The sequence below is a fragment of the Tamandua tetradactyla genome, chromosome 14 (genome assembly GCF_023851605.1).
Source record: "Tamandua tetradactyla isolate mTamTet1 chromosome 14, mTamTet1.pri, whole genome shotgun sequence".
Lineage (NCBI taxonomy): Eukaryota > Metazoa > Chordata > Mammalia > Pilosa > Myrmecophagidae > Tamandua > Tamandua tetradactyla.
This window is the reverse complement of record NC_135340.1, coordinates 73,030,356-73,050,929: the sequence shown is the minus strand read 5'-3', so window position 1 is coordinate 73,050,929 and position 20,574 is coordinate 73,030,356. Positions and strand designations below refer to the sequence as shown.

Here is a 20,574-nt window from a genome sequence, read left to right as displayed (position 1 = left end):
CAACATACTGGTTTCAGAAGTCTAGTTTCCAGAACTGTGAGAGCATAAACTCCTGTTGTTTTGCATCACTTAGTTTGTGGCATTTTCTTACGGCAACCCTAGGAACTACAACAGCACCCAAGGCCTCAGATAGGTTACTTCCCATTCAAGAACTGTATCACTGATGAGAGGGTAAGACCATTTTCATGTGCTCTGGGACTCGCATGTCCACTGAATGAGGAGAACCTCGGGAAGCCCAACTCCTTGCACAGACTCAGACTTGGCTCTTCAACAATATAACTGGCAGGCCTTGATTAGCTCAGATGGAACATCGAGAGACCCACCCAGGTGAGTAGGGCAACTCAGACTCCTTCAAGGCACCGAACATGGAGACCTAATGAAAACACACCCAGTCCTGACAGTTATCACAGGGACGCCCTGCTGAGGCCACTATCCGCCCCTCTTAAGAAGTAGCAGAGCTGCCTCCAAATCATTGTTGCCATCAGTGGCCCCTTCGGCTCTTCCTGGAGCTTTCTGCCGGCTTCTTCAAAACAGCTCTTACGATCCTGACTCCTGTTTCCTGCTTTTACTCTCACGCATTTCTCAATTGTTGTAACGATAAGGCAGTTCCTCTTCCCACACTTATCTTTTCCAGGATATTTCTGTGTTTTGTGTTGCCTTTTGTGCACTGCCGCCAATGCACGTCAAGAACTGAGACTTTGACGGGTCCCTTCTATCCAACGTGCTGTTATCTGAGGCTGGGGCTGTCGCTTAAGTGGTCTGTGCTGCAGAAATCCAATCAGATCGCACCTCACCGTATCACTTCAGCGGCACTTGAAGTTTTCCAGAACAGAGACCAAAAGGCACACACGATTTCAAAATCTTCACTTCATCAACTCAGGGTTTTATTGCCAATTACGTCATGCCAAAGAAGGGAAAGAAAATCTATAAACATCCATTAGAGATGAACATGACTCTCTACGGACTCCAATGAAAGAAAACGAGATAAAATTTGGCTGTTCAGAATGAGCACTTCCAAACCTTAATGCATCCAGAATAGTTAAATCTGCAAGGAGCCAGGATGTGAAAGTCTACTGGGGGAGGGGGTTTGAAGGAAGGTGGATGGGAGACAACAATAAAAGTTGACAGGGGATGTGTTCGGTATCTACCAAATAAGAAGAATTGTGTTAAACATTATTAAAAATCCAGAGAAACAGATATTATCTTTACAAGACAAATGAAAAAACTGGAGGTTTGAGATGCTAGTTTGCATACGGTCACACAGTTTATAAGCGATAGGGCCAAGATACGGAACTAGATCCGAAACCAACACCCATTCTCTTAACCAAGCAGCCTCCGCGGGTCCAACAATGAAATTACACGTTCAGGAAAGGCTGAGGACCAGACAATGATACAGTCTGTTGGATACAAAACAGAACAGAACGTGGTGTCTGGCTGGCAGTGCCTGGTAGGAGGTCCGCCTTTTTAAACTAAAGCAAAGAAACGTAACCAGAACCTGAAAAGACAAGAAAGAAGGAAAGTGAGGCGCAAAAGGAAGTATGCTGCGGGACTTGACTGTGATCAGCAGTAGCAGCAAGGGGCCGTCCCACAGCAGATGGACCAAGAAACAAGCACCAGAATGTCAGAGCCGTGTTTTTCATAACACTACACTGGAGATGACCCAAATAAACGTCAGCGGGAAAACTGCACAGATTGTGTTCTATTTATTCAAATGATGAAGAACAATCTATAGTGACATCAAATAACCTGAATGAATCTTTAACATGTAATGCTAAGTCTAAAAAGTAACTTGCAGAAGATTATATGAGTAACACTTCTCTTTTGTTCAGAAAAACAGCAAAACCAAAACAATAAGTTATTTAGGGTTATCTACTTAGGTAATAAATGCACACCTCAGGATGGTGATTCCCTTTGGAGGACAGACAGGGAGGAAGGATGAGAGAGGCACACACAGAGAGAATACCATAATACTGATTTTTAATTTAAGGTCATGAATGTACATTATTTGCTATACCTCAATGACTTACATCTCTGTTACAGATATTTTGGTTTTATTTTAATGTATGATGGTCTTTATTTACAACTTTACTAGCAAAAAAAGAAAAGAGAAACGTTTAAAACAGTGTTGCACAGGGCATTTTAGCTTATCTGTCATATTAAAGAAGTTCCATTTTAAATGTCCATCTTACTAATTGTCCCAAGATATACAACACTGAATCAGCCTATGCAGTTTCCTTTATGAAGTATAGGGCTTGTATTTTACACAAACTTTTTTAACATATAAATACAGAGGAAATCAAATCACTCATTAGAAGCTTCATTAAATGAAGGGTATTTTAAATTTAAAAATTTATGTTGCCCCTGGTCATAACACATGTTCAATTAAAATGAAAACTGGAAAAGCAGTTACGCTATCCACTTAAATGGGAAGTCACAACAATCAATTTCTGCAACGACCACTATCTTTCAATTTACCATAAACTACTCTGAACTTACTACGAGAAGTGGTCAAAGTCAGAAAAGAAGACATAGGGAAAATAGTCTCTTTTTAGAGAAGCATATGCCCTCTAAAATCAGCATGGGAAATAAACATCCTGTTGAAGAACGCTAGATGGAAAAAAATTAATGTAGTCAATTTCCGTTCATATAGCACTCACTGACTTAATTTTTTCATTGACTTGTTTGGGGTCACTCTTCTAAACCAAGTGTGTTTAATTCTTTTTTCTTGTTTGTTTACTTAAATTCTTTTAATTTATCCAAGTCTTCCCCAGCAATAAGATTTTCATCAACAGGAACAGTATTGATGGCTCCATTTTCCTTTCACCATTTGCAGCCCTACCACCAGGAGTTTCACTTGTTTTCATCATTTTCTGAAGCATGTGGGCTCAATCTTTCAAGACTGGCTACCATAATACTTGTCTCATCTACATCTCTTACGACTTACAGGCTTAAATTCGCATCATCCAGGCTCACAGAACCATCTATGTCATCATCACCTGATCTACTGTATCATCTTCTTCCTCCTCATCATCATCAATCAGTCCAGGATGAAATTCAAATACTTCATGACCACTGATCACTAGAACTTTCCCTGCTTTGAAGTCTGCTTTCCTCCTTCCCATATCTTACTAAGTTTATCGATCTTTTCTTGCCCTCTCCTTTTCTTCCATGCAAGAAAGGACTCTAGAGTGATTTTGGTAACATCTGGACCTAGGGACAGAGCACTCTCTTTCAATTAGATTTTCCAATGAAACCTCATCTTCTTTCTCTTCTTTCTTGTTATCTTTTTTTCAACACAAATCCAGGAGGAAGTGCATGATAATTCATACACGTATCACCCCCTCCAGGGCATACTCAAAACCAGCCATACTTGTTTTCAATAGCTTCAAGGAAATGTTTGCACTCTATTTGAGTTTGGCTTTTTCTTTTCTGACTCACGATGTTTCTTGTTCACTTCTTCTTCTGGATTTTTTTCATCCCAATTATCCATGGTATCTGTCTCAAGTTCTTCATCTTCTGCATCAATGTTAACACTGTGCTTTTCACATTTTCTCTCCAGAGTCAAGTCACGAGAGAATTTACAGTTCTCTCCTTTAGTACACTCTCCTTGCTTGAAGAATGCACATAATAAAAGATTTGGGATCTGCAACTTTACTTATATTTTTTGAGCAGCAACTACAGGTTTGAACAGTTCATTTAGCTCTTACAATTCTTTCATCTTGTCACCTTTCTTCAATTTCTTTTCAGCTTCACTTCGTGCTACCTGATAGGGATTTTGTTGACCAACTTTAACTTGATGAGTGACAGCTTTGATAAACTTCTCTTGCTTTGCTCCTTTCTTATTCTTCACACCAAAAGCTTTGCCTTCAATAACCTTCTCCTTTTTCTGCTCGACCTTTTTTGCTGGCTCTGGCCTGGGCCTGTTTTTTTGGGGGGTACTGGGGAGACAGGTGGCACCAGCCAGATGGAGCTGGAACAGAGCTGGAAACTGCTGCAGCTGTTGGAAGACAATGACCAGGGACACCTTTGCCACCACAAAGCACAGAAGACACGCCTGCAATTATTTTCTATATACAGCAAATATTATATAATTAAAAAGAAAAGAGCCAGTAACAGAGAAATGAGAGATATGTGTGTTCTCTATAGCAAAATTTCACCTGTACGTCAACATGCCCTGAAAGCATAAGACATCTCAATAAGCATGAATTAAGCCAGCTGACAGAACAGCACACTAGGAGAGCTACAGCTTCCGTAAAAGCATAATGGAACAAGAAAAATCCAAAGTTCTACCATTAACAGGCAAAGGGCAAAAGTTTTGTTTTTTTTTAACTAGTACTAACATTTAAAGCCAAGATGTATAGCAACACATGATTTTAAAAGGAACACGCCAGGAAAATGATAATTTATCAGAATAATACTGTTTTCCCTATCCCATTCAATAACAAGGACAACTGTTGAAATACTCTGCAGTTCCTAAGTCACCTAACGCTAAGAAAATAGCACCTGGGTGCCTGGGTGGTTCAGGGGTAAAATGCTCGCCTGCCATGTGGGAGACCCGGGTTTGATTCCTGGCCCATGCACACACCCCCCAAAAAATAGAGCCGCATCAACAAATGTATCCCACCGAATTACAGCACTCAGACCAGTTTGTCCATACGTGTTCCGTTCACAAGAGTTGGGAAGTTCTGCCTGCATTAGTTGCCTTTTGGAGATTCACCATGTACATTTGCATTTTCAATACTGAGATGACTCAGAGAAAATAAAGAAAAAATGTGTTTATGTTTCAACTAGAGTTTGCCAAACTTAATCATCCACAGAAAGCTTTTTTCACCCACCAGCTAGTAACAGACATTCCATGTTTAGAACGAGAAAAACACTAACCCAGACAGAAAAGCTGCATAAACACTTCCCAGAAGTTTTACGGAGCTCATGTATCTGGCCTAAGCTCACCGAAAGGGTAAGTAAAATGTTTTCTATCAAGACTGCAGCTGACTGAGAATTATGTATTTTTTTTTTTACAGAAGTATGACCTAGAAAGTGCAGCACATCTGGTGCGAAATATGTTTTAGTTACCCTATTATTAAAACTAATAAAATGTCTAGTGATATCACAGCAAAGGAAGTTTATAACTATGTTAGAGATCTCATTTCTCAGAACAATCTATCTTCAGAACAACAGTCTCATAACCAAACGATTTTAATGATACTTAAGGGCTTGCCTCTTGGAAATGCCAGGTATAAAACACCCAAGACTCAGAGTGAGGCCCGTTTGTCAGCACTGCAGGCTCCCAAAAAGATGTCTGATGACTAGAAAACTCCATTTCACAGCACTTAGAGAGATGGCTCACGTCTATCCATTACTCCCAGAATGGAAGTTAATGCATGCACGGATAAAGACGTGGCTGAAACTCATTCCATAATCATTTTTAAAACTTGAATTAAAAAAAAATTCCAGAGCCATCAGTTTAACTGGAAGACCGAACTCATTCTGTTCTTTGGTTGGTTATATGGCTTACTTTCTGAAAACAGGGTATTTTCTTTCCTTCTCTTTCTTCCTTGCTTGCTTTTTACTATTTTATTCTCTCATAATGTTACTTTATTGATTCAACATAGGCTACCTTCGTCATTGGGAAATAGTAGAGATTTCATGAAAAATCTGGCCCATTACGCAAGCTCTGCAAAATATATGGCCTTCGATCTTTCTCAAAGATTCAAAAGCAGACATGGTCATTGTGGGTTTTAGTCTATCCTAAGACACATGACATAGAAAACTTGGCCACAATTATGATCTGTTATCAGACCCCCCCAGGCCATTTTTTTCATTAAGATGTGAATAAATTGAAAATGACAATAAATTTTATTAGTGATGTAGAAACCATAGAGAGTGCTTTAAATGTTGCTGACAAGTTAAAAGAAATGGATAGAAACAGTGAGGATGGCTTTCCAGAGGGAGAGAAATCCTTTGAGGCAGAGAGGCTACCTGGTCCCTAACTCGTATGCAGACTGGCACCAGGAGACGGACACTTCCCACCAGAGCAAAGAGACCAGCAACCTGGAAGCCAACCACATCAGGGACACTTTTTTTTTTTTTTTTTTTTTTGCATGGGCAAGCACCGGGAATCGAACCCGGGTCTCCACGATGGCAGGCGAGCCTCTGCCTTTTGATCCATCATGGCCCACCCAGGGACACTTTTAAGAAAAGCTGTTTCCCTGTTCCCCATTCCCGCATCCCCCATTCTCAACCTCGGTGTGAACACATATCACCAGAAGTGAGGCTTGTGGCTCTCTCCTGGTTAGCAAACCCAATCAATCAATAATTCAATTAATAAAATTATGTTCAGTTACTTTCAGTATTTTGTCTTTAAGAAGGAAATGAAGGGCAGGCCACGGTGGCTCAGCAGGCAAGAATGCTTGCCTGCCATGCCAGAGGACCCGGGTTCGCTTCCCCGTGCCTGCCCATGTAAAAAAAAAAAAAAAGGCAATGAAGTATACTTTCCTATATTTTAGTATTATCCCCCTTTTTAAAAAAGTGGTGACATTTTTAAAAGAATTTAAATTCTGAAAATCACTCATTTGCTCTGTTGGTTAGCACTATGTTGGTCAGAGCTGGGGAAGAAACAAAGATGGTATGTTATTACATTTTCTGGCTAGTAGAAGAAAGAGATAGATACAAAAATAGTTATAGAGCAAGGTCAAGTGTGCTAAAATAGAGACTCTAAAGGGTTATAGGGTATGAGGGAAAGGATAACGGACAATAACAGGTTACAGTGACTGGGAAAACTCAGCAGCTTAAGAGAATTCCAGATAGCTATGATTTCATCTTTCTCTTTTAGAATGCCAGTCTTATCTTCGCTTTAAATTGGCTTGTGAAGCCACATTTTTATTGAAAGCTATAAACCATTCAGTAAAAGGATACATGCATAAAGCTATTCACCACAACTTTGGTTCACAACTACAAAAAGAAAAAAAAAAGGAAAAGAAACAAAATACCCTAACTATAGTGGAATGGTTAAATATGTGTGATTTATTTCCTTTAAAATGAAATATGAAGACTATAAAATACAATAATGAAAAATGTTTCTGACACATCAACTTTTAAAAGCAAGTGTCGGACAAGCCACGGTGGCTCAGTAGCAGACTTTTCGCCTGCCATGCCAGAAACCTGGGTTCGATTCCAGGTGCCTGGCCATGCAAAAAAAAAAAGCAAGCGTCAAAATTGTAGGGACACTATAATTATTACAATATTAACTAGAAATGGATGAATATTCAGACGAATGAAGCCAAACAGATAATGAAGAAATAGAGTTGTTAAAGTGTTAGAAAAATCTGTGTGCCTTAGTTATTTATTTATATATTCATTTACATGGGCAGGCACTGGGAATCAAACCCATACCTCTGGTATGGCAGGCAAGAGCTCTGCCTGCTGAGCCACCTTTGCACTGCCCCGTGTGCCCTATTTTAAAATTCCAGTTTATGTTACACAGATTTTCAGTCCCGTTCTAATACATTTGGTCTTATAACTCTGATCCCTGAAAAAGAAGGCAGAGCCTTGAGGAGCAGTGCAATACCTGATCACAAAAATGTGAAGGTTTTTAAGGAATCATTTGTTAAAAAGAGAAAGTCCAAGTGGAAAGGCACGGACCTGAATGAGGACTTTCTCAGAGGAAAAGATCTAAATAGAGGCAGACAAATGGCCATATGGGGAAGAAGAGAAAATAATCACTAACTCCTCCGGCCCCAATGAAAAAAAGAATTCATTAGAACTTCTGAGCTGTGTAGCCACAAATATTCAGCAATGCCAAGTCATAGGGAAGAGAAAGGCTATGTTCTAAGGAGCAGGAGCTAAAATCCCTCCTGGGGAATTGTTTCAAAATGAAACAAGGAAGAGGATGAGAAAACAGTTGACAGCTGAAACTTAAGGGAGCTGCTACAGGGACTTAAGAGCCAGAAGCTTTTAACCCCTAAAAAGGGACAAAGAAAAGGTTTAAGTCCTAAGGAGAAAAGGAACACAAAATTAAAGTTAAATATTAACATCCTTGGTTTTTCTGTGTGTGCACGTTTTTATTTTGTGAGGTGGGACAAGTGGCTTAACTCTAAATTGCGTATCATTTATTGATTGATTGATTGATTGGCTGTTACTTCAAACCAAAACGTACAAACAAATAAATTTCAAAACTATATCAAACATCAGTATGCCAAATATACAGGTGATGATAATGTTATCACAAATATCAAAACATCTAAATGCACACAGAGGTAAGATTTGTCTTTTCTCTGACTCTAAGTTATACTTATTCTCCACAAAAAAATGAAGACAGTCAAAACCTACATTCTTGCACTCTACTCATTCTCTATGTATGCATCTGACATCTCAAGAGGATGGTAATCTACTTGAGGAAAGAGTGACTGTCTTTGGCAAATCCCATTAACAAATAACAAATGCTAGTCAGAGAATCAAGAGTCAACCTCATCTACTGACCCATAGAACGATAAGAGCTCAACGTTTGATATGGGATCCAGTTGTTTGGTCAAGTAAGCACTGGTCTCACTGTCACTGTGAGGCTATTTCAGGGATTTAAATCATCAGTAAATTGACCGTATCCATGGCTGTTTACACATCTACAATCAACAGAGATGACTGTCTTCAACAATGAGAGAAGTCTCACCCAATCACTTAAAGACCTTAAAAGGAGAAGGGATGATTTCAGCAATCAAAAGAAAGAATTTCTTCTCCTGGGGAATTCATCAAAAACCATCAGATACTGATTGTATATGTAGAATGGAATGATTTCTAAATGTTTTGTAAGTTACTCTTTTTTAATTAATAAAAAAAAAAAAAAAATCAGAGTTGCTCCTGTTATCTATGGTATGGACAGATGAGTAAGACATGTGGGTTAAAAATAAGTAAATAATGGGAGGAACAAATGTTAAAATAAATTTAGTAGATTGAAATGCTAGTGATCAATGAAAGGGAGTGGTAAGGGGTATAGAAAAAAATAGGAGAGAAAAAGGCTAAAATATTTTGGGTAGATGGAAATACTAGCGTCAATGAGAGGGAGGGGGTAAGGGATATGGTATGTATGAGGGTTTTTTTCTTTTTCTTTTTACTTCTTTTTCTGAATTGATGCAAACGTTCTAAGAAATGGTCATGGTGATGATATTGTGAGTTTTTGATTATATACCACGAATGGAATGATCATATGGTAAGAATGTTCATGTTTGTATGTTGTTATGTTTAAAAAAAATTAAGAAACAAAACAAAACAAAGCAAAAAAACCCAACAGAGTTCCCAGCTTGAGGCCTGCCCTAAGGAATTTGGACTTGCCCATCTCCAAAGTCGTGTGAACCAATTCCTGTAATAAATTTCATAATAAATTTAATAAATACGAGGTGTGTGGGTGGTAATGTACTATTCTTTCTACTTTGATGAATAGTTTAAGATTTTCCTAAGAAAATGTTTTAAAATGATTACATATGATGCTCCTGCAGAATCCTACCATAGGCAGAGTGTGTGCAGCAATATATACACAAGAAGAAAGGTCTCCTGGCACCCAGTTCTCCCACCCATCCTGTCCTCTGCAGGCATGGAGGCCTCTCTTGTCGCCCAACCCCTTACCTCAATCAGAGCCCCCTTCTCTCCATCCTCGGCCCGTTTAGCATTGTCTAGTTCATCGTGCATTTCTGAGAGCTGGTCCTGCAGATCCCTGATCTCAGTCTGGTGCTGTTCCCGTTCCATCTTCACCTGGAACAGCCTGGGCAGAGAAGAAAGCCCTTTAGGGAGACTCTCCGGGGGCTCCGTTTACTTCCATCCAGTCTGACTTGAGCATTCAGAGAGTAAGCAGAGTCATTTAAAGCCCCAAGCAGCGCCCTCTCCCCACCATTCTCTCTGTCCTGTTGAAGAAGGACCAGCCTGACCTGAAAAGGCTCCTTGTGAGAACTCATGGCTACTGGTCTAATTATCCCAACAAGAAAACAAGTGAGAACTCCAAACAATAAAATGGAAAGTTATATAGTGATATTATCTCCCCACAAGGAGACCATCGGACATTAGAATTTTGCCATAGAAGATGAGGAATTTATAAAAAGAGCACAACTTTTTTTTTTTCATGGGCAGGCACAGGGAATCAAGCCTGGGTCTCTAGCATGTCAGGTGAGAACTCTGCCACCGAGCCACCATGACCTGCCCAAAAAGAGCACAACTTCTTAAATAATTTTTTCCACTAAAGGCACCCCAACCCCCAGCCACTCCAGTACTTTGAGACCAGAAGAGACAGTAAATTATGGCCTGCTGCCTGTTTTCATAAATAAAGTTTTATTGGCACACAGTCATGCCCATTCCCTTATATGTTTATTATGGCCATTTTCATGATATACAGTGGCAGAGTTAAGCAGCTGCATCCCAGAACACAGGGCCCACGGAATCTAAAATATTGGGCAGGCCGTGGTGGATCAGTGGCAGAATTCTCGCTTGCCATGCTGGAGACCTGGATTTGATTCCAAGTGCCTGCCCATGCAAAAAAAAAAAAAAAAAAAAAAAACTTTACTATCTGACCCTTTATAGGAAAAGTTTCCCAATCCCTGCTCTAAAACAAAGTCATAGCTCCACTACCTTTTTATTTTGCAATGTTTTTATTATACCCCAAATTTCCTGATTTTTTTTTGGTACCAACTTTTTTTCCAAAAACTAACTTCTATGAATGTCTTTTTAAATAGCAAAAACTACACTATCGAATTGCAAAGGCATTCACGAATGCTTTTATTATATAATGTCTAGTGTTTCTCACATTTCCCTGTAGAATACACTATTGCTGAACCTTTCACTTAAGGCTTCTGCTGTGTCCGCAGGTCTTCATAGCACTGTACGTTTTCAGACTTTGGTTTAAGATCCTTCTGTCTCAGATTTTAGTATGGGACAAACACAAGGCCACCTTCAATATGACTTTCCTTCTCTCAGAAGAGGCAAAGCGCTGCTCATAGAGACCAGCACTATTCATGATCAAATTCAGAAGCCAGGTGATGCTGGAGGCCGTATGATACGTGCTTTTCTGAAGCCTAGGCCCCATCTACTTACAAATCTCAGTCTTCAGATATCACCCCTCAGTGCCCCGTACTTCTCAGGTACTTTCTTATTCTAAAAGCTGAAACCTTATAAGACATATCTCAAAGTGTCTAAAAAAATTTTTTTGATTAGCCTTTTCTGCTTACCAGTCCACACTCATCACCAGTTCCACAATTTTACAAGGATAAGAGAGAAAAAACAAAGGGTCAGCAGTCTCCATAAAAATTTAGAAGGTGTGTTCCAGTCGCCTTGATTCTTGAAGATGATACAGCTTTTACAATGTGCTCGTGTGACTGTGAAATCCTTGTGTCTGATGTTCCTTTTTATCCAGGGTATGGACAGATGAGTAAAAAATATATATGGATAAAAATAAATAAATAATGGGGGGATAAGGGGTAAAATAATTTGGGTAGCTGGAAATACTAGTGGTAAATGAGAGGGAGGGGTAAGGAGTATGGGATGTATGAGTTTTTTCTTTCTTTTTCTAGAGTGATGCAAGTGTTCTAAAAATGATCGTGGTGATGAATACACAACTATGTGATGACATTGTGAGCCACTGATTGTATACCAGCTAGGGACTGTATGTGTATGAAGATTTCTCAATGAAAATATTAAAAAAAAAAAAAGATTTACATTAAATCTGAAAACTAAAAAAAAAAGAAAATTTAGAAGGCTGGGTGCTAAATGGACAAAGAGGCTCTGGCCCCACATGATATAAGAATCCAGAAAGGGCAGCCGGCTCTTGACCCAGAACTTACTCTTCTAAGTTTTTCCGAAGCTCTACTTCACTTTCTTCTAGTCGTTTCTGGAGCACAGAATTCTCCTCCACCTTACTTTCATGTTGACTTTGGAGCGCTTCTAAACTTGCTCTCATTCTCTCTTTCTCTTCTTTGATGTGCTGTTGATTCTAATATGAATAAGTGTAATTTTAAAGCACCTTCATTACATATTAATGGAATCCCACAGAAGCCTACTTATATTAAACAACTGAATCAAACTATACAACTTAGGCACAAGAGTTTATACTAGAAAAAATGTTGAATATTTAACGAACTAGGAATAGTTCTAAAAATACGCAAACACATCTAAACACAGTCTGCTATTTCTATTATTTTTACTACTACTATTTCTATTGTTTTATATACATGGTTTTCTGATGGCATGCCTCATTTCAATGGCTTTTCTTTTAGTCTATCATAGAAAATAGTCATATATACTTTGGTTACCGGAAAAATAAAAAAATTTCTTTGGACAGCAGTAGCCAAATTTACAGGAGTTTAGTAAGTGATGAGGAATGTTTCTTTGGGGGGAAAAAAAATTGGCATTCAATCACCTGGGCATATCGATGTGATTAAAATATTCTTTATCAATCAAGACAGTATGGGAGAAAAATAACACAAAGACACAGATACCTTGACTTCTAGTTGAAGCTGCCTTTGAAGGTCATCCACCTCTGTAGTCAACTTGTTCTTCTGTTCCAACAGATCTTTGACTTCAGATGAAGAATTAGAAGCCTAAAATTAATTGCAAAGGTATCAATTAAGTGCTCAGGATGCCTAATTTTAATTCTCTTTTTTCCCTAAGTATATTCAGAGCAGTAATAGATGAGGTATAACACTAAATATCTTAACACCCAATTAAAACATCAACCCTATGGAGACTTTCACTGACTTCACATGCAGAATTAATCACACCGGCCCCCTCAGGACTCCGGTGTACCTTTCCTTTCTTCATTTTAACAGCATTTATCACAGTTACAACAGTCAGTTGATCAGATATTTCAATGTGAGTTCAATATGGCTGGAACTTGATCAGGTGGTATTTCTCGGACATCCTTAATGCATTCTATAGAACTTCATGAAATATTAACATATTAAATTTAGGATAAATAAAAATAAAAACCTTCTCCAAAATAAATTTTAGGTTTCAGGACACAAATCTCAATGGTTTACTAAAAAAAATACAGCAACAAAAAACTATCTGTAAGTAAATTGAGACAACACATCCATCATGTAATTACAATAGCAGAACACCTCAGTTCAGCTTCAATATTCCTTAAAAGTAGTTGAAAAATTACTACATTTGAAATTCATGGGCTTTTGGAGAGCATAGACCATATTTCAAGCATCTCTGTAACTACAGAAACCAATACTCCTACATTTAGGAATATCTCATTAAATGTTTGTTGGAATTCTGTTTCAAGTAAGACGGAGTAGATGGTATCATATTTACCCTCCCAGGAAAAACTATAGTGGATTTACTGTCACAGTAAAAACTATAAAAGCTAGATAAAATATATTTTTAAGATTGTTTGCAGGTATTAGAAAATAACCAATCCAGGGAAACAGTTCTACATTTACCCCATATTCTTCCTGAGGACATTTGCCAAACCACAACACAGGAAATTTTTAAAAGCAGAAACAAAGAGTTCAGCTTACTCACTAATGGATGTGACTGGAGTTTAAAGATGTTAAGGAAACAGGGATATCAGGGTGAGGGTATTAGAGAGAGAGCCCCTCAGAAGAACTTCCAAAAATCTGTATAAAAAACTTCTTAGATCCTTGGGTAATTACCAAGTTATATATGATGAGCAAGTCAAGACCCCAGGAAGCCTAGCAGGGAAGAAATGAGGGGAGGCAAAGAGCCCAATAGGGAGTTCAGAGGTCACACAGTGCTAGGAAGTCACCAAATTCCAACTCAGTCAAAGTAGAGAAATCGTGGTGAACATTTTGGAATTCAGTTGAGACCTGAGAAAAGTATAGGGCCATGCCCTAGCAATAAGGGAAAGAAGTTTAAATAGACCCACCCTAACAAAGCCTAAAATCAAACGTTTGGGACCAAGATGATATGCAACTAACTTACTGACTTTCAGAGCAAAGCTCCAACATTCTTCAGAGGGAGATAATACTATCCAGAACCTCTATAGCTTAACATCCAAAATGTCTAACCACAAAACAAAATAAAACTTACATATACCCACCCCACCACCACCAAAAAAAAGAAGCAGAGAAAGAAAAGATCACTAATCAAGAGATAAAACAGACAATAGAAGCAGAAATGATCCAGATGTTGAAGTCAGCAGACAAAGATTTCAAAATAACCATAAACAATATTTTTAAAAACAGAGAAAGTATGAGCAAAATGGAGAAAAAACACATCACCTTAGGCAGAACAACACTAGAAATGATGGCTGGCTTCACACTGGAGCCCATGGGGAGACAGAAGACAAAGAAATAACATTTTTGAGCTATGAAATAAAATAAGCATGCCCGACAAGAGTTCTTAAAAAATGAGAGTAAGGTAAATACATTCTTAGACATCTAAAAGAATTCATTGCCAACAGAAATGTACTACAAGATACAAAAAAAAAAAGTTCTTGAGGCCAAAGGAAACTACCCTAGATGGAAACAGACAGGTAGAAAAAGCAATGAAAATGGATAGTAGTATTGGAAAGGGAATAAATCTAAATGAAATATGTGCAGGACCTCTATAACAAAACTACAGAACATTACTGGGAAAAATTACAGATGTAAAAAAATGGGGAGAAAGTTCACATTCATGAATAAGAGAACTCAATATTGTTAAGATATTAGTTTCGCCAAACTTATCTACACCTTCATTGCAATCCCAACCAAAGTTCCAGAAAGCATTTTTTTATTGTTGAGATTAACTAGGTCATTCTGAAGTTTATATGGAAAGGCAAAAGACCTAGAAGAGCCAAAACAATCCTAAAGAACAAAGTTGGAGGACATACATCACTAGATTTCAAGGCTTACTATAAAGCTATGGTATTAAAAACTGCATGGTATTAGCAGAAGGAGAGATAAGTGACTAATGGAAAAGAACAGAGAGTCCAAATGTTAAAGAGTATACAATAACTGGAACTTGCCTTTCTTCCTGGTTTCTTTCTTCAAGAAACATGGCCACTGGAACATAGCTCTAAATTTTCAGGCAGTTCCCTCCAGCCTCTCCATTGCACCTTAACTAAAAAGGTGATGTCTATATAATGCGTAGGAATAACCTCCAGGATAACCGCTCAACTTCGTTTGGAATCTCTGAGCCATTGACACTTGATTTTGTCTCAATTTGTTCTTCCCCCTTTTGGTTGAGAAGCTTTCCCCAATCCCTTAATGCTGAGTCTGAGCTCATTCTAGGATTTAGGCCCCACATTGCCAGGAAAGTCCACACCCCTGGGGGTCATGTCCCACGTAGAGAAGGGGAAGGCAGTGAGTTTGCTTGTCATGTTGGCTGAGAGAGCGCGGGGCCACATCTGAGCAACAAAGGAGGTTCTCTGGGGGTAATTCTTAGGCCTAATTTTAAGTAGGCTTAGCCTATCCTTTGCAGAGATAAGTGTCATATGAACAAATTCCCAGACTGAGCGTTCTGCCTATTGTTTTGGTTGTCCCCACTGCTTGTGATAATATCAAGAATTCTCCATTTAGGGAAGTTGGGTTTTCCCCCTTTCTCGCCATTCCCCCAAGGGGACTTTGCAGAAGCCTTGATTCTTGAAGACGACTGTATAAAGATTTAACTTCTTCAATGTGACTGTGTGATTGTGAAAGCCTTGGGTCTGACAGTCCTTTTATCCAGGGTATGGACAGATAAGTAAAAAAATAGTGATAAAAATAAGTAAATAATAGGAGGGTTAGGGTTAAAATAAATTGGGTAGATGGAACTATTAATAGTCAATGAAAGGGAGATATAAGGGCTATGGCACGTATGAGTTTTTTTTTTAATTTCTTTTTCTGGAGTGATGCAAATGTTCTAAAGAATGATCATGGTAATGCGTACACAACTATGTGATGATATTGTCAGCCACTGATTGTACACCAAGTACAGAATATACGTGTGTAAAGATTTGTCAGTAAAAAGAAAAAAAGAAAAGAATGTGGCTAAAACATCACAGTAAAGCGGTTAGAAAAGTATGACTAGGTGAGGGGAAGAGATCAAAACAGGAACCAAAGCAAGAAAAGGCAGTTTCAGCTCACATGCTCTGAACCCAGGTGCGAGCTGTGCATGATAGATTTGGAATGAAGTATTTGCCTACCTAATCCCATCAAGGCCACCAGGGCCCAACAGATACATGGTACTTCCAATTTTCTTAAGAAAATGAGAACAATACATTTTAGAAGTCTAAATCTAACTCCAGAGAAGGAAATGCAAATTGCTCTTTCCCAAACAAAAACACTACCTGTTTTGCTGTCTTCTCGCTGTGGTCCTAATCCATTAGGAGAGCATTCCTACATTTTCTCCTAGGAAATCATTTAACTGACACCAAAAAGATAAAGCTCGAAAACCTTTGGCAGCAAATAATCAGACTCATGGAGTAAAAGGGAAAGGAGAGGGTTAGAAAAATATATGCAAATTAAACAGTCACTACGCTGGGATGGGAGCCAGAAGTCTAGGGGCCTTAGTTCATCTCATCATCTCTCACTTGACACAGCAGTAGCTTCTTAATTGGTCTCCCTTCCTCTAATCTTACCTCTCCAAAAGCTACAAAAAGAATGAATGTCTATGAATACAATGCTATTCATTCCTGCTTAAAAAGTGCAGGTGGGAGCCTGTCACCTTCATCCTGAAATGGAAACTTCTTTTGTGATTTATGAGACCACTCATGTCTAGCTCTTCTCTCTCAGAACATCCTGGCTCTATGCTCCAGCTACAGTAAATGACCTCCAGTTCCTCTGACATAGCAAACATATACTTCTTTATGTCCATTCATGGTATTCCTCTACACAAAATATCCTGCCTTCCCTTCTTCCAGAGAATTCTAGATCCTTTGAGACACCACTAATGTCATCATATCCAAAAGGGCTGTCCTGACATGCTCAGTCTTTGCCCTACAGTAGCAGTCTTAATATCAAGGTCAAAGGATGCATTTTCCCTAAGAACATGCTGGTAAATGAAAAGCAAGAATCACCATGATAATTTGGATCTGAGTTTTTGAAAAATAACATGGAACTTATTTTAAGAACCATGTAGAGGCCCTGAGGGCTGCCTATAAGGAAAGTGGATGATTTAAAGTTTCCACGGTGGGAAGAGTTAAGATAAACAAACATACATAATGAATACTAAATATATATATTTAATCTATTCCTATGGGTGCGAACCATTTGTAAATAGGACCTTTTGATGATATTACCTCAGTTAAGGTGTAGCTCAGCCCAATCAGGATAGGTCTTAATCCTATTACTGAAGTTATTCATGAGCGGAATGAATTCAGATATGGAATTCAGAAAGCCACAGAGGGAACAGCCCAAAGCTGAAAGCATCGGAATGCAAAAGAAAAGGGAGACGCCAGAAGAGACCACCATATGCCTTGCCAAATGATAAGCTAAGTACCAAAGATCGTCAGCAGCCAGCCCCAGAGTGCCAGCCTTCTGAAACAAAGTCTCACTCTGATGATGGCTGGATTTGGACTTTCTCTTAGCCTCAAAACCATAAACAAGTAAATTCCCATTGTTCAACCCAACTTATTTCATAGCATTTTCTTGAGCAGCCTAGGAAACCAGCTAAACAACGGTGGGTTAGCTGAATGCTGGCAGAACACTGAGCACTGGAGTAAAAAGAGTAACGGATGCTTTAAAATAACCTCTATACGTGTTTCCAAAATTAAAAAGAAGCTATAGACAGACTTCCTATCACCTGCCTCTTGGTATCTTCTCTTTTCTCCCCACGCAGAACTTCCGCTGGGATGAGAAGGGAAGACACAAGCAAGACGGGTCCCAACAGAAGGCGCTTGAAAGCCAGGTTTTTAGCTGGCTTCCTTTCAGGCATATAGTGGCACATGGTAGATTGTTCATCAAATATGAGATGACTCCTTCTTTAACAAAAAAGTCTCTAACTCCCAACTTGAATTCAGCACCCTAAACTAAACAGACAGTGTTTATAAAAGAATTTGGCCCCACCCCATCCCTTCCCTTCCCCAGCACTAATGCTGGGTGGTCTCATCAGTCTGTAGTCCTTGTTCTCTTTCAATCTGAAGTTCCTGAACTTGGGGCCAAGCCTGGTCCCACAAACCCTCTAAACCTGTCTCCGAAAATACAGGTTTCTCCACCCAATACTTCATTTCCTTTTTTCTATGCTTTTTTCCCTTTCTGAATTTCACCACCTATGGGTTTCATCCTGTTACATTCTGTGTGTTTTTAATGCCTTAATACCTTTCTGAGAAAAGGCAGAGTGCAAATTAATAATGTTGAAAACATGGTTCTTGACCCTAAATATCTGCTCACTATTTATGAAACTTCTCACTTACTGCTATAAATAAATGTACAGACTGGAGAAACAGCAATTTGTTTCCCACATTCCATGTTAAGTGCTCTCTACAAAATACAAAACTTCACTTTACTTGATTATTTCCTTGCACACTCCCTGCTGCTCGAGACTTTAAAGTCTGGATTTTCTCAAAGACCAGGTTGACCTTCCTTTTAGTCGCATCCTCATTATCGGTGCTTCTGGAAAAAGAGACAGCAGAAAAAAACAATGAAGATCGCAACCACTGGTCTCAAACTACGGAAACATCGTATATGCCACGACACACACACAACAAGCTCTTTAAGAACATAAATTGCAAGAGGCGTGAATCAATTAAGGCCACAAACAAAACCAGTATGGTGAAAACAGCAGGACGGACGGCAGATTTTTCTTCAAATAAATTGTTATATGTTATTACTCAATATGGGATAGGGGTTGCCATTTCTAAATACATGAAAGAGACACACACATGCTTGGAGAAAACATCTAATGAAAATTTAGTGATTTGTTGTTTCATTCAAATGACTCATTCATTCCAATTAGAAAGTCCTCTCTCTCTGACTTTCCTCACTCATACACACACACACACACACACAAGTTTTACTTTTAAATCTTACACTAAGAATAATCTAGAGTGATCCTAACTTGTTTAGCCTATCTTTAAAAAAAGAAATTCCGCAAGCCAAAACTGTCAACACAGCACCCTTTGTCTAGACTTCCACAGGTAACGAGCAGATAAAGTTTCATTAACTTCTAAACCACCTTCTAATACACCCTGGCCATTAGGGGGGAAAAATGATTTTAAAATAAGTTTTTAAAATAGGCACCTCAAGCTAACGTCTGTCTCACCAGCATATAATAAATCATGAGCAAGAAAAAGAAAATGGAATTTTTTTAAGAAAGAATTTTAAAGTCAAAAGTTTTTCACCTTAATCTACCCTTCAACGGGCAAATATAAATAACTAGTGTTAGCTACAAGAATCTTTCATTTCCTATTCCTATTTTTTTTTTTTAACAAAAGGGCCCTCATCTTATATTTTAAACCTGAATATTTTGTCAGCTCCATACAAACAAAAAATAATTGTAAGGCACAATAAAATACATAAAGCATTTGGATATCAATGAGTATTTGCCAAGTAACTTTCAGTCATGTCAGGCTGTAAAGCTTTTTTAATCATATCTGATGAGAGAACTGAAACAGAAACTATAAATTCCTGGCCTAGAATTCCAGAGCAGTTAGTATTAAGTAAGCAGAGAAAACCAAATTACTCAAACTCAAGATATGTATGGAAAGCACTGCTTCTAAATGACTCACACACGCTTTGAAAGATAAAAAGCAGGACTCCTGCCCAGTGTTAGCTTTGGGTGTGTGCATGTTTCATTTGTAAACTGTAACAACTGAAGGTTGATTCAAGAAATCAAGATGATGGCAGACTCAATTCAAAACGGAGTAACAGACCTGGTTCCTATTCATGGACTTATCTTTGAAACAGAAAAGGGTAATTTTAAAATAGATTCATTTTTAATTTTTAAAGTACGACATCCGTCCCTACACTCTGCTCCCAGTGCCCCCCTCCACCACTCCCCAAATGCAAAGGCTGTTATGAAAACTCCCACTCACACACGACAGGAGAGGGGGGCAAGAAACAAAGCCTCAGAAAAGGAAGTTAAGACCACCACCAGACATTATAATTCTTTCCTCCTTAAGGAAAAGCACTAACCCTTCTTTGAGGTAATTGTAAAGTATCTGCTTGGCTGTCTCCTCATTGGTTTGTTGAGTGACCTCTTGCTGGCCTTTTAACAGATCCGGTGTGGCCTGGAACAGAATGTCCATTATTAGAGCATGGGGATTACGTGTCTAGGAAGAAGGCGCAACCCCAAAGCAGAGGCTTCCTAACACATTCCTATTTTCCAAATTAGGACCCTAATTACAGCGAGCTCCACCACTTATTAGCTATGTTACCTTGGGTAGGTTACGTAACTTTTCTCACCTGCAAATTGGGGATTTTAGTACCTACCATCACAGGGTTGGTACAAACCTGTAATACATAACAGTGCCTGGCACGCCCCAATATTATTATCATTTTTAGCATCATTATTTTTTATTGTTACTACCAATTTGCTAAACATACCACTTAAATTCCATCACTTTAGGATTAACCTATTTTTCAGGCCTGACATTAACCTAGTCGCTCAGTTAAATAAGGAAAACAGATACATCCACACACACCCAAGCACCGAGCCTCTGCACGGAAACAAATT

At 38.7% G+C, this 20,574-nt stretch overlaps 1 protein-coding gene and 1 pseudogene across 4 annotated transcripts in view; both read right to left on the bottom strand.

Annotated features, from left to right (window-relative positions):
* Window positions 1-20,574, bottom strand: part of CGNL1 (cingulin like 1) — a 162,073-nt gene that overhangs the window by 84,867 nt on the left and 56,632 nt on the right. For all 4 annotated transcript variants that reach the window (XM_077128019.1, XM_077128023.1, XM_077128020.1 and 1 more), the window contains 5 exons: window positions 20,034-20,128; window positions 18,407-18,512; window positions 12,471-12,572; window positions 11,817-11,965; window positions 9,616-9,751 (listed from right to left, as the gene is read on the bottom strand). In XM_077128019.1, the coding sequence (XP_076984134.1) occupies window positions 9,616-9,751; window positions 11,817-11,965; window positions 12,471-12,572; window positions 18,407-18,512; window positions 20,034-20,128 (588 nt within the window). The remainder of the gene's footprint in view (window positions 1-9,615; window positions 9,752-11,816; window positions 11,966-12,470; window positions 12,573-18,406; window positions 18,513-20,033; window positions 20,129-20,574) is intronic.
* LOC143656526 (zinc finger CCCH domain-containing protein 15 pseudogene) lies at window positions 1,784-5,626 on the bottom strand (annotated as a pseudogene).